This window comes from Tachypleus tridentatus, chromosome 2 (genome assembly GCF_004210375.1).
Source record: "Tachypleus tridentatus isolate NWPU-2018 chromosome 2, ASM421037v1, whole genome shotgun sequence".
Classification (NCBI taxonomy): Eukaryota; Metazoa; Arthropoda; class Merostomata; order Xiphosura; family Limulidae; genus Tachypleus; species Tachypleus tridentatus.
The window spans coordinates 22,741,019-22,756,687 of NC_134826.1; the positions used below are offsets into that span (position 1 = coordinate 22,741,019).

The 15,669-nt window shown below is 32.1% G+C and overlaps 1 protein-coding gene across 2 annotated transcripts in view; it reads right to left on the minus strand.

The window, feature by feature from the left end:
• Positions 1-430: 430 nt before the first annotated feature.
• Positions 431-15,669, minus strand: part of LOC143239452 (extended synaptotagmin-2-like) — a 64,974-nt gene continuing 49,735 nt past the window's right edge. For both annotated transcript variants that reach the window (XM_076480533.1, XM_076480540.1), the window contains exons 18-21: positions 14,225-14,320; positions 13,051-13,182; positions 8,918-9,076; positions 431-4,939 (exon numbers count right to left, since the gene is read on the minus strand). In XM_076480533.1, coding sequence (XP_076336648.1) covers positions 4,912-4,939; positions 8,918-9,076; positions 13,051-13,182; positions 14,225-14,320 — 415 coding nt within the window. In that variant the 3' untranslated portion in view covers positions 431-4,911. The remainder of the gene's footprint in view (positions 4,940-8,917; positions 9,077-13,050; positions 13,183-14,224; positions 14,321-15,669) is intronic.

The window sequence follows — 15,669 nt, forward strand, 5'->3', positions numbered from 1 at the left end:
AATTCGTTTTTCATCCAATTTTTATTGAAGTACGTTATTGTACAATGCAGGAGTCTGTCTGGTATGGTTGGTATGTTCAAATATTTGTGTATGAAATGAGATGATGTAGTTCTTGGAATTCTGTATACTGTTGTGTCTCTAACAGTAAGTACATTCAAATTTCAAATGCATTCAATAAAATAATTGGGTTTATACTACTAGCTCCCTCTAGTTTTTAAATTTAATTAACTTAATACCAATATAATTCCATTTGTGACGTTTCATTAATGTTAGGTTTCAATTTTTTGATTTTTAGTGCTTCCAAAGTTTTGCCTTTTGTTTACATGTTCTATTGTTATACCTATCAAATGCTAATAATTTCTTTGTATGTAACCTGATATCATAATAATTTATATTTAACAGTGGAGAAATTAACACATTCAAAAATTCATTGACACTTGAAAAAAAAAAGTGCACATTTATTGTCACAACAGTTTTCACATAAAATAAAGTTGTTGCAAATACAAATAATCACAACAAGGATTGTGAACATTATATATTTCATGTTTACAGTAATTCCTTTTCAAATAACATGTTCTGTGGAAATACATCCCTCCTGTCAAATTACTTTCATACACTTTCAGAGTGCTTCATATTAGGTGCATATTTCAATTTTTACAAATCAGAAACTAGAATAAAATATTAATGATCCAATAACGTAATTAATTATACAAGCCGAGAATACTGACTTGAAAAACTAAGGTATAATTCTTTAAAGAACAATCTATAAAAAAAAAATTTAATGGTCTAATACATTGAAAAAAATACATTTTATTTGCCAGAATACCAACTAATATAGATGATTATATATGATGAACATTTAATAGGCAGTTCTGATAGGAGATCTGCCTATCACAAAGTAACGAACAGATAAATGTACTAAAAATAATGCAGAAATTACTTGTAGAAGTAAAAAAAAAATACAAATAAAATAATCCTCTTTATTAATAACATTTCTATAACATGGAATATTATATGCAATAAGAAGTCTTAGCACAGAACAACAGAGCCAATCAACCAAGTAAAAAAACCTGGGTTTAACCTTTCTTTGTAATTCAACAACAAGGTTAAGTTGTGTGAAGCAAACATCAAATTAAAATGTTTCCCTGTCTATAGAATAGGTTAATAATCACTACAACATAACTGGAAAAATACGAAACACAGTTCACGTTTTTAAAATAACTTGAAATCCAATACATTTGAAATTTATAAGACAAACAGATTTGTCACATAAACAATTTACAACTAAATGCATTAGTAGACAGCCTATTCTGTTCCACAAAATTAATTTCACTGGCAAAACACTTCAGATTACAATACTAATCATACAAAAAGCAGTTCTTTCAGATGCACAAATTATAGCTAAATGGGTAAGTTAAAAAGAGCCCCTCCAGTTCTATGAAATTAGTTACCTAATTATAAATGCTTTGAATTACAGTTTTACCGGTCTACACTAAATCACTGTGAACAACTGCTTTACATCTAAAAACAACATCTAAAAACAATTACAGAGTTTTCAAAGTACTCCCACACTACACATTTTTAAATGTATTTTTTTTTATAAATTAAATTTTTCACTGGTTTCCTTTATTGCTACACATCTAATACTAGTTCTGTGAGCTTTCTCACATCTGTTGTTTCCTAAAGGGTTAAAAAAAATGCAGGTTACACTTCAAATTCATTGATAATTACACCAGGCTGAAACAGTCATGCTGAATTCAGTTATCACTTATTGAAAGATAAACATATTTCAACCACTGTGAAGACAACAGATATGTTTAGATTATCCTTAAGGTTTTATCCTACTTTTATTAGTAAACGAGTAAAGTCCATTTCAAAATTACCTTTTCTCTTTTCTCAGTGATACGTATGGGATTTGAAATAAAAATTTCAATATAGCTAACTGATCCAATAATCCTCAAACTGACTGTATAAAAATCCAATCCTTTCTAGTCTTGTAAAAATGGTTTTAAATTATTTCTGCTGTATGGTATTTTTTTCCAGGCAGAGTTGGGATGGCTCATCTGTATCACAGAGTACCCATATCAACGGGGACATAAAATATGTCTGAAATGTCATCTAAGCATGATGGGAATACAAGAGTACGTGTGCAGGATAAATAAATCCAATTCTGGAATTAGATTTTGTGTTTCTTGCCCTCCTCAAGCACATGGGGGGTTGTCAAAATTAAAACTGTGTTTTATATCACAGTAAAAAATGCACAAGTACCACACAGGTGGATCTTCTAAGACAGCTTGTTTTTAAGATACCCTTGGGGTAGCTATAGACGTAAATTGGGATAATGGAGGAAGCTAACTGGTGCATTGGGACCTCTGTGAATCATGAGAGTGGGGTCTTTGAACTATACAGCAGAATGCAATTTTTTTTTTATACCATTTGATATCTTGTTTATTTAGTCTTATGAAATACAGAACAAAACTGTATATGCATAATATTATTAGTCAGCTAACTATATTATTGCATTAACCCTTTTGCTATGGGTCACAGGTCAAAAGCCATTTGATTACATTTGTTGACTTGCATTCAAAATTTTATTGAACTACTATCTTATGAATTTAGATCAAGTTTGGAATCAAACTGTAGATAGTAATTCAAACTTTAATATTATATACGAGTTAATTTCTTAATTTAAAAGTAAATATTAAAATGCATCATGTGGTATGTTGAATGCAGTACTGTTTAAAATTAGATGTTTGTGATGTTAAAATACTAAGTCTAAAATTTCGTACAAATTAAGAACTCCAATTACTAATATTGACAAGCTAAAATATAAAATGAGAACATAACATTTTTTTATTTTGTTGAGATATGGTTTATGTACAAAATCAAACAGGGTGGCCCTGTTCAACTCTTTCCATTTTTTGAAATGGTCCCTTATATACACTTACTTCAATATATGACAGGTAAATAACCAATAAATGGCTCAATATCCCCAGTGGTTTACTCAGCCATTTTAATCTTTTAAAAGGTTACAACGTTCTTTTGATTCAAGATTTCAACAAGGTAGATTCTGTCTTTAGTCTGCTTGAAGTTTCATATATATATAACACCTAAAAAAATTGTTTGATATTCTTCATGTGTGAAAGTTTAAAAGGCTTAACAACCTACGTCCAGCAGATAATTGTTTGCTTTACTTCTTGATTTATAGTTCCATATTTTAAAAAAAATAAGTTTAACAATTTATATCTAAATAGTAATAATCTCAAACAATGGATGTATAATAAAATATATTACAAAATATTAGTCTACTAAAACACAGCCAAGACAGGGAAGACTAAAGGTCAGTTTTATATTACTGAATATGTAACATGAGTGCACATGCACCTTGTCAATGCAAGTTATGTAGTGTTAGATAGGTATGATTGGAAAGTCAATATAATAACAAAATATAGATAAATATATAACATTACAAGATTTAAGCGACTTTGACTATACATTTGTATTTTTGTGGTTATAATATGTAGCCATTCTAGCACAAAAAAATCCTAATTTTTTATGAATATTGCCAAGTTGGTCAAGTGACAGACCCCACATAGTTAAAGTATAGAAAATAACAAAATATAAAGTTTTACTGAAAATAAATGCTTGAAATATAAGTAGAAGGTTCTAGAGATTACACAAATAATATTTGAGATTTTTAGGATGAAGTTTTTTAATCATAAAATGAAATTACTTTGCACTCAGACTAGTAATGAAAAAGTCTATTTCCACAAATACTTATTGTAAAAATATTTTATTAAAAACCTGATTTTTTTTTATATACGAAATACTTGTAATCTGTACTAAAAGTTTAGCAAATTTTGTGAAGATATACCTACTGTATCGAACGTTATAGTGAAAATGTGTACACAGATTCATGTATATTATACTAGGCCAGTAGCAACAGGGTTAAAACAGTTCTATGTCTCTGCTGTTTGTGTTACTATACTGTTAACACGTAGAGAAAATAAAAGTAAACCAAAAAAAAACAAGAAAATAACAGTTTAAATGTGTGTTACTTCAAATTATTTTCAGTAAAATTATACATATTTTTGTTTTTATTTTATTATATAAAAATTTCACACTAATAAGTCCACATCTTCATGTTGTAGGCTCCAAGTTCTCTTAAATTCAAAAGCAAGTAAACAGCAGAAAATACTAAGTAAAAGTAAGCTTATTTTTCTGAAATATTGTTGATTCAAATATTAATTAAAGCTTTATTTTTAATTAAGATTTTATAGTCCACAATAGATTCAAATTCCTGTTACACATTTTCAGTTTTTCATCATACTTTTATGCACTTAATGAAGAATCTAATCTTCAGCTTATGGTTTATTAACAAGTTAATGTTTACTTAATGTGTCATTAGCACCAAAAAATATACAGCAGTTCAAATAAGCAACATTTGTAGATAACTCGATAGTTTTCGTTTATAGTTACTTTCTGCTGTACAGCGAAGTTTGAGGAATCACAATTATATATATAAAACATTTTTGAGCCACTAGTTTCTTTATACTTACTCTAAACACTTGTAGATCATTAAACCATATTTACTAAACCACCAACTGAACAACAGTTTGTTCAATGGTTAATTAATATTTCTTTTCTCAGGTCATTTCAAAATATAAATAAAGAATTATGCTTTTAACAATTTAACTACATCTTATTATTATTTTGTATATTCTATCAGCACAACAAGGAATTAAAACTACAGCATTTATGTTAGGCACTTGATTACTGGCATATATAAAAACAGTATCCAAAAATACACACTACCAGTCATGTTCCATCCACCTTAAAACGTGAAGTGACTGAACACAGAAACATGAAAACACTAACTAATAGAAAGAAAAAGTATTGGTTTCAGAAAATTTAGTCCTCCTTGGTTTTGAGATTAAACCTGTTAATTAAAAACAAAAATTATTATTTGAGGCTTGAAATACTTTTTTAAACAAGATGTCATAAAACTAGATTTTTTGTTTTTTTGCTTTCCAAATGTTAATAAGCCTCCATTCAATATAAACTTAGTCAAATGTATCCAACAGTAAGAACGTATGTTGTGTTAATTACTGTGAAACAAATTTAATAGTTCAAACAGTCTGTAATACATATATAGAGTGCTATAATTAAGCTAGTTCTGAAAGCTTAGATGACCTCGTTAATCTCAAAAATTAACCTTCAAAACACTGGTTTGTTTTTATACTTTTCACTACAAGTGCATAAAATTGAGTAACTTCCCAGAAATGTGGCTGATGGCCACCTGTTTTAACCATCCATACCTCTAAACAGAAATATGTTGTCTATCAGTGACCTCACAACATTACACATGAACTTTAAAAAACAAGTATTTGTTACTCTTAATTTTGGTTTTATTTAGTCTTGAAAAACAAAATGTTTGAAGATCTTGTAGAAGTGCATCTAGTTTTATGCCAGGGGTTCCCAACCTTTTAGCACTCGCGACCCCTTACCTAAAAGTTTGAAACCCATGTGACCCCCTACTTAGGGCTTACTATCAGCAGCTTAATTTTTCTTTTATTTTCTGTGAAGGAGAGGGAAAGAAACATCTAAAAAAAATTTAAAAATTCTGTAATTATTTATTAGCAAATTAAATCACATTGGTCCAACCTGAATTCACAAGAAGAACATATATTTCTTAAAATAATATTAACATAGGTTTGAACAGCTATCCAAACCCAGCTAGTGAGATGCCTGATGTTGCATTTCAGCAGCAAGCTTTGAAATTGCGTGGCGGCGCTTGTTAGAGCCAGTCTCATGTCATCTCCAACATCCAATCTGTTCCTATTCTTTGTTTTTATATTGACAAGAGTGGAAAATCCTGCCTCACACAAGTAGGTAGAAGCAAATGGAACAAGGACATGTAAAGCTATCATGCTGACTCTGGAGTATGACTGATACATAGCGCACCAGAACTGAGTCACGGATTTCACCTTGAAGAGATCACGAGCTGAAGAGTCGTTCCTTAGATTCAGAAATTCATCTTGGATATCATCTGGGATGCTGGATACATCAAGTTCAGTACAAAATGGGTTCCTTACCAGGGCCTCCTGTTTCTGTTAAAGCTCAGGGAAGTAACGCTCGACTTCCTTTTCTAGAGACTGAAGATGTTCGGTAATCTCATCCTTGAGGAACTTATCCAGTTGGATCTGAGACTCATCCGTCACTCCACAAAGTTTTTCAAACATAGCGATGTTTCCAAGATTGGTTTTCTGATGCCAGTTCTGCAGTTTGGAAACAAAGGCCCGAAGACTATCTTGAAAAAGGAGAACATGTGCTTCCTTTCCTTGAAGTTTCAAATTGAGCTTGTTCAGCTGGTCAAAAATGTCGGCTAGGTACGCAACCCTTTTATTCCATGCTTCATCTTCGAAGTGAGCTACAAGATCTTTCCTTTCTTGAGTCTCCAGAAATAGCTTTATTTCATCTTTCATTTCAAAGACACGATTAATAACGTTTCCTTTCGACAACCAACGTACTGCTGTGTAGAAGAGAAGGACTTCGTGGTCAGCATTCATGTCTTTACATAGTTCTTTGAATAGGCGAGTGTTGAGTGCTTGAGTCTTCACATAATTTACAATTTTGATTACAGATTCAAGCACTTCCTGCAGAGAGGCAGGGAGAGTCTTACTGGCGAGAGCATATCAGTGAATCGTGTAGTGGATGCCCTTTGCTTGAGGTGCTAGCTTCTTCACTCTTGACTGGAATCCTGATTACAATCCCAGCATAGCCGGTGCCCCATCCGTACAAACCCCACACACGTTTTCCCATTGAAGATCTTCGTCTTGAAACAAAGTTGAAACTTTTTCCATGACATCATCAGCTTTTGTTGTGGTTTCAAGTGCACTGCAGAATAAGAATGTCTTTGATGTCACCTGAATTAATGTATCTCACGAAGACAAGCAACTGAGAACATGAACTTACATCTGTTGACTTGTCGAGCTGAAAGGAGAACAAAGGGGAACCCTTGATTTCAGTCAAAACCTGTTCCTTCACATCCATAGACATTTTAGAAATGCACCTCTGTATAGTATTATTTGACAGGGATACTTGCTGCATCTTCTTTGCACTGGCTTCTCCAAGAATAAGATTTACTGCTTTCATCATGCAGGGTTTAAGAAGTGTTTCTCCAATCGTGTGAGGCTTTTTTTGTTTAGCAATTTCGAATGCAATCTCATATGAAGCTTCTACTACGGCTGCACTCTGCTGCTGAAACGACCCACTTCTATCGATTCTTAGGCTTTTAAGACACCATTCATGCCGTTTGAAGAAATCCAAACCCTTCTTTGCGTGTTCTGGATGTTTCGTCTCGAGATGACATTTGAGTTTTGATGGTTTCATTAACTCTGCACTCAGGACAGCATGGCACAAAACACGCTGTGGTTTCTCGATGCCGTCGTTGGCGAGCACAGTGGTGAAGCCAATGTTGAGGTAGCATTCTGAGTATCTGTGCCATTTAGCCATGGACACAACTCACCTCTACTGCTTACTTATCTCCTTGTTAAAATAAAATAAAAATGTTGAATAATGAACGCTTTGGCAACTGTAGATCTTACACTGACTACTTGTGGGGGGTGCAGGTAGAGTAATGATGGGGTAAGTATTGGGAGGGAAGAGAGTGTGGCCAGTCGCGTGATTCGTCATCCACCAATCAGCAACGGACATGTGACTCACATGTCGACAGCGAGCATACACACACACTTAATCACAGCTAAACAGACACACAAGCAAACTTACATCCGCCTGCACTCACATACTCGCTACTCACTAGTACACACATACATACATTTCCAAACACATACACATTCACACAGTCACACATACATACACCCATAATATCACCTAATGACATTGTACTAACGTAGCACACGTTTTGCTTTGCACCGAAACAAAAAAAATGTAAGAGCATGAAAATGTAATTGATGAAATAAAATTAATGTTATCCCAAGCTACTTCTAACAAGGCTACGCGACCAACCGGTTGGGAACCCCTGTTTTATGCTATAGCATTTCACTTGAGTGAAATCATTTTTACTTTTTCTAAAATAGACAAGGACTTGCACATATAATGGGTTGTATTAACTGAATACTGAAGGTATTTCTGTTTAAATGTCTTGAGTGACTCACGTTAACAGGGACCCTGTAATTAGTATCATAAATCCTAAAAAAATAATACATAAATAGTTTATAAAAATGTATTTAAAAATTAATAGGGCTTACAAGCACCACAGAAAAATACCAGAGTTCCAATATGTTACGATAACTAATTTTTACTGATGTAAAGAACTTTCATGTGAACACTAATATTCTAAATTAGATTTTAAACACATCATTAGTACCAGAAGGACCATCATATTCAAATATTTTTTTTTTTACAATACTAACATGAATAACAGCACAATTTGATTTTTGTTTCAGCTACAGACATCTTCTATTTTGTAGAAACACTAATTTATAGCAGGATTTGTTCTATTTATATTTTTATAAAACGTATGTCAGTTCTTTAATCCCATTGAAGCCGACAAGGTTTATGTTCAGTCAAGCTACTTTCAAATGTATCACCAGGAAACTATTCAGTCTTATGATGATAGATCAATAAAACAGTGGTGGTAAAATTATGATTAAAATTCCCACATTGTTCCTCAATTAGTATCTTTTCGAACCTTTCACAAGGTCAGTTTGGAGCTTAAGTATCTTATATACACAATTTTTAGTGAAATTACCATCCACCTATAGCCCACAAAAACATCAATTCAGTCTTCTGTTGTTTAATTTATAGCCTAATGTAATGTACATATTGTTTCATGAATATCATTAGGCCTCGACTCCTATTAATTAAATTTAGAGTTCTGAAAAATATACGTTACCATTCTGTATGTGCCTTATTCAGATCAATGATGGACAAGTCAATGGTAGCCTTGCCAAGTTCCTTACCACGAGTGAACACATAATTTCCTTGCTTGGAGTTAACAGACACATCAAGGGTGTAGCTACTGAGGTCTGCAGAGTTTACTACGTACTCTAAACTGTGAATAAATTCAGATGTCTCGATTAAAAATATCAGTTACAAACAAATTAATTGGTAGTAAAACCAAAATAACCTTATAATAAAGAAAAACCCTAGGAACAGTAAAACAACACTGAAAGTTGATACCACTTAGAATCTTATGGTTACTTTCAATATTTATATATGAAAATGATATAATAGTAGTTATTTGGCTACATTAATCTGTGGTTGTTATGTTTAATAAACACAGTTAAGTGCAATGGCTGATTTTATTTTCCTACTTCCTTTTTTTCAAGTTGCTTTCCAACATAATTTTATAAAACTTATATTTATAAAAACATTGGGGATAATTTCATGTCAACAAGCATGGGTGGTCTGCAATATGAAACTCCACCCACTGGTGCCAAAAGACCTGCAGGCCAACTGATCAGTTACAGTTAATTAAATGTAAACAGGTACTAAACATGTTGCTCTTGCCACTATGGCTAGCTAACTACTATTATGAAGATCATTATCTTAATATTACAAAATAAATTTTAAAAGGCTTAGCAACCTATATCCAGCAACAATCAAGTACAAAGGTTGTAGCAAGATGAGATAATTGTTTGCTTTTCCCTCCTGGTTTGTTGTTCTATATTTTAAGAAAAATAAGTTTATAATGTATTTCTAAACAGTAATATCTATACATCAAGTCATCCCATAAGTAATGTCTGAAACTTCAATACAGAAAGTGCATCATCATTTCTGTTTTTGTAGAAGGTTTTAATAACTAAAATATGTAGTAGGACGTGTATCAAAATGTTCAGACAAATAAACGAAACTAACTCAACTCCACTTTTTCGGATCATTAATCAAATAAACCCTTATGAAGATGGACGTATTTGAGGAGCACATTAGACATATAATGCTTTATGAGTTTAAAAAAGGCAATAGTGCAGCAGAAACTACATGAAACATTCAAGGTGTTTACGGAGCAGAGTCTTCCAATGAAAATATTGAAGGTGGTTTCAGAAGTTCAGATCAGATAACTACAGTTTAAGTGATGCACCACGTTCAGGTTGTCCTGTTGTGTTTAATGATGACTTGCTGCTGGCTGCACTTGATGAAGATTGTGCTGTAACAGTTGAAGAATTAGCACAGAAGCTTATTTCAACCCATTCAACAGTTCACTGTCATCTGCAACAGCATGGAAAGGTGTCAAAATGTAAAAAATGGGTCCCCCATGATTTGACAGAAGCCAACCATAGAATAAGAGTGGACATTTGCACTTCTCTGCACTCTTGTGAACGTAACTCACCTTTTTTGGACAGGTTAGTGACTGCAGATGAAAAATGGATATATTATAAAAATGTTAAGTGCTGCAGACAATGGCTCAGTGCAAAATGGACTTCCATACAAGTAAAGTCTTGTTTAGCATTTGGTAGGATATTGTTGGTGTGATCCACTTTGATTTGCTGCCACCCAATGTTGCACTGAAAGAAAAGAGGCTTGCTTTGATAAATTGTAAAGGTGTTGTATTACACCAGGATAATGCACAGCCCCATACAGTCAGGATCACATCTTCAAAGATTGAAGAGCTAGACTGTGAGAAACTTCCACATCCTCTTTATTCTCCAGACCTTGTCCCATCTGATTATCATCTATTCCGAAGTTTACAGAACTGTCTTGATGGAAAAGAGCTTGGAACACATGAAGATGTCAAAACTACCCTCTCTACATTCTTTTCCTCCTAACCCCAAGAATTTATAGAAGTAGCAATCAGAAGATTGTGAATCATTGGCAGGAAGTAATTAATAATAATGAAACATACATTATTAATTAAATAACGTTAAAAGTGTTTAAAATCCTTTATCTTTTCTGAACCTAAAATCGGACATTACCACTTGGTTAGGGAAGACTAAAGGTCAGTTTTATATTATTGGATATGTAACAAGAGTGCACACGCAACATATAAATGCAGGTTATGTAATGTTTACTAGACATGACTGGAAGGTTAATATAATAAAAAATAAATATTTATGACAAGATTAGATCCAAAGAAAAAGTTGACCTAAGTGAAGACTATACCAGAAGGCATTTACAAGCCGTAGTCAACAACAGGAAACTGTAAATTAATAAGAAAATATCTATGGACTGGAAAGATGTTAATTGAATAAAACGAAACATTTTTACCTGTTTCTAACACTATATCAAATACTGAATCAAATATTGGGTTAGTGGGGAAATACATTAAAGCCTAAAGGTGTATATGTGAATAATGGTCTAAATGTTCCATGCATTGGTGAAAGCCTATGTATTTGGGTGCAGGAATGTATGTAAACCACATATATGTTAATAATATTTTCCTTCTGTCGTCCATTAGTTTGGTGAGCATTGTTTACTCAGGGTACTTTAATTTCTGAAATGATGTGAAACAAAAAGTGTACAACTACATCAAAATATGCCTTGGATTGTATGGCTTAAAAAATTTTGTCTTTCTTTTTAATTTACTGTGTATTGAAACATAGTAACTCGGACAGTGACCATTTTCAATAATGTGATTACACCAAGAACCTTTATGGAGGTTGTCCCCACATGTGAACTTGTTCATCCACAAGAGTCATCCAAAACTGTTGTACCCTCACAGAAAATGATTTAATAGATTTACTTGAATGACACCTTAGCTGTGCAATAGACTGCATCAAAGGTCAAAGTTGATTTACTCTAGCAGGATTGCTAAGTAAGATTTTAAGTCTTTGAGAAAATGAATTACAATACAATTTTCTCCCGAGGGAGACAGGTCCACCTTTTGAAAGTTCACAGTTTAGAGTTTTTATCATTTTGTATTAAAACTAATTAAACCTGTATGCTTTTCTGACATCATTAATACACATGTTAAGTAACAGGTTATCAATGTTATTCTTAACAGAAGTGAGATTAAAGTAAAATCAAAAACAGACAAAAAAAAATGTTATTTCACTGATCTCACAAAATACCGTAAAAGAAATGGGATTATGATCGTACTCAATATTTAGGAACATAAATTATGGGTACTAGTTGAAATGAAACTATAGTTCCTTCTAAAATACCCTGGTATTCATTAACCTTACGTATAAAGGTTAGAGCCAAAGTGCACTTGTTACAACCAATAGACCCATGCCATGCACATTTGGTCAATATGATGAATGGGAATATTATTATACAAAAACATTATTTATTATAAATTCTGGACAGAAAAATCACGATAAAAAAACATTTTTATACTGGTGTGGCTTTGATTTGTTTGTTTTGAATTTCGCACAAAGCTACTTGAGGGCTATCTGTGCTGCCCATCCCTAATTTAGCAGTGTAAGACTAGAGCTAGTTATCACCCACCGCCAACTCTCGGGCTACTCTTTTACCAACAAATAGTGGGGTTGCCTGTAACATTATAATGCCCCAATGGCTGAAAGGACGAGCATGTTTGATGCAACCGGGATTAGAACCCGCGACCCTTGGATTACAAGTCAAATGCCTTAGCACGCTTGGCCATGTCGGGGCTTACTTTGATTTGTACAAATGTACCAAACTGACTGATGTACTTTATCACTGACATGATTACAAATGGTACCGGATTGATGAGAAAAAATACTGTTTAATCCTACAGCAATGGGCTTTCATATTTTACACAGTTTCATAAACATCAATGCAAAAAAAAGTTAAAACAGTAATATTCAAAATACGGTTTTTGTTTCCTAATGTAACACGTGTTTACACCTACATCACATTCTTTTGACACTGCTCAATTGTGTGTTCATATCGGCTGAATCTGGTGTTTAATTAATATTTCACAATACAATGTTCAACGTCACATTAAAATAAAAAAATTAATGCTTATACTGATTCATAATTAAAAATATTGTTATTAAATCACTTCAAACAGCCATGAAGTGACTTGAAAATTATTACACAGTTTGTTACATGCAAAACAATTTTTTGAGCAGCCAAATAGATAAAATAATACAATAAACATACGTTTCATCAAAGACTGGATTGGCCGTGTTCTGACAAACATGAGTCTTTTGTTTAGTTTCCTTTGAATCTGCAATCAAATACACTTTAACATACGGATCAGGTAAACCATCTTCATCTTTATACGGCAAGTTACTGAAATGGAAGATGGGAAAAAGAATAGTGAGAATCAAATTGTTATTTCCTGTAATATGTCTATTAAAACACTCACCATGGGCTCAAGTTTTCAAAAAGAAGAGAAAATATATAAACACGTATCTCTAACACTAATAAGATACTCACAAGCATTAAGTAATTCAATTCTGTTTCCAACATACAGACGAAACTTTGCGGAACAAAGTGGGGTAATACTAAACAAACAATTCAACAATATGTTGTAATCTTTAATTGGTGACAAAATACTTGAACTATTAAGAAACAAAAGAAAATATTAAGTACAGAAGTGTAATAACGAGACAATAATGCGCGCCCTCTCCTGGACAATGAATGAACCAACTGGAGAATGTCCAGGCCAGATAAAGGACACACTCATCATCAGTTGGTATTCTACATTATTTACATTGTGATACCAGTTATTCTGACAAATGGGTTATATATAAAATAATATCCAAATCATAATTAGGTTTACTGTATGTGAGCCAGCCTGATGAGCACTGGAATTCAGTGAAACACATTGGTAGCAATGAATATAGTGGACATATCATGGTTGAAATACTAAAGATTATTACATATTATATGAAATATTATACACTATTCTTCTCCGAAAAGTCCTAATGGCACTGGATAACGAATACAGTCCTTAAAAATACAATAAACCTAATAACATCTGTTTTATGACAAATATAACTGACAATCTGCATTAATTTAAAACATTTTCTTTGATGTGTCTCTCATGCAAGTCCAGACAATAATTTAATTATTGATACATATTATCCAAAATGATTGCATAACACCTTTAGTGACATACTCTTGTCCAATGAAATTTAATTACAGTATATAATTAGGTTGTTTAACCATCCCATCTCCCCTATGGACAATTCTTATTTGGTAAAATTAAAACAAACAAATTCTATATTGATATAATATGTACTTATAGTTTGGTATAATGTTATACCAAAGTCATAATGTTAGATTAATTCTTTTGTAAATACTTGAAGTAAGGAATGTAAGAACTTACACAACTTTGTGTACAACAACTATAAGTTTGTTGCGCTGCATGCTGTAACGAAGAGTCAGCTGAACTTTTGGTAACTCTTTTTCTTCCGTGCTTGTTCTACAAATGATTTAAAGTTATCTGATTAAGGTAAATTGAATGAATAAATTTTTTTAATAAGGAACAAAAATCCTCAGCTTCCATATAAAATTATATATAATTTATTTAAAAGTAAAATAAACTAATTCCACTTTAAAGTTAAGTTTGCAATTAAGAAGTTAAAATGTTGTACTTAGTTACTTGTAAACATGACTTAATCTTTAGTATTCTGCTGTGCTGAGACCTAAAGCATCACAGCAGATAGTGAAATACTGAAAATTCATGTTTGTTAGATTTTGCATAAAGTTACAGTGTATGCACAAGCAATTTTTCATTTTGAGGTGATATATTAAAGAGAAAATAGCTAGTCAAACCACACCAAACTAACTGTCAAGCTACTCATATGGAACAAGTCATAATGTTAGATTAAGTCTTTTGTAAATACTTGAAGAAAAGTAAGAAATGTCCATGAAAAAAACTTACACAACTTTGTGTACAACAACTATAAATAACTAAATTTGACGGTCACTCTTATAACACATCTACAGCTCAAAAGTGTGAAGCTCTTTTATTTGTTGGTGTAACAGAACTGGAACTATGCAACACTAACTCCATAATTTGGCATGCTAACTGATGGGTCTCATTAAACTCATATCTCTAAAGGAGCAAACTATGAAACCAGTACTGTAATACAAATGTAAAAACACGAAATATACACAAACTTTATGTCCCAATTATTGAGCAAAACTGCAAAAAGTAGTATACTTTTTATCAATATTTACTTGTAAATATTTAGAGTTCTTTGTATGATATATATTTTGATAAATACTGTTTAAACTAAATTATTTTGCACACAAAAGAACCAACTTTTTAAAACTTTATAATATATTTATACAAGTAACTTTTCTCACTATTAAATCTAAAGGTAAGCTCGCAGTGAGCATAAATGACATTACTGGCTATTTTTTTTGTATTATTAACATACACAAGAGAAATAAAAATAAATAAAAGAGAAGTTATATAACAACTTTCAAGCTATGAGCATTATAAATTTTCAGCCTATTTGTAACACTTAAAAACTTAACTTTTATTCTTCCATAACTAGAAAACAACTTCATTTTATTACAGTGAAATTTAAAAAATAATTTTCATGTGTTTTACAGTTAACAGTTGTTTAAAACTGTTTGTCCATGCATCTGTGTAATGATCTCCTGGAGTGTGGATGGAAGGAACTGAGGTTTATATAAGTTAGCACGAGCTTGAAATTTATTTTCCCCTTGAATATATAAAATGGTTATGATAACAGATGCAAGTAATTTAAAGCTGTGGGATAGAGCACTAAGACTTTGGTATCATTTAGTAGTTCGGTA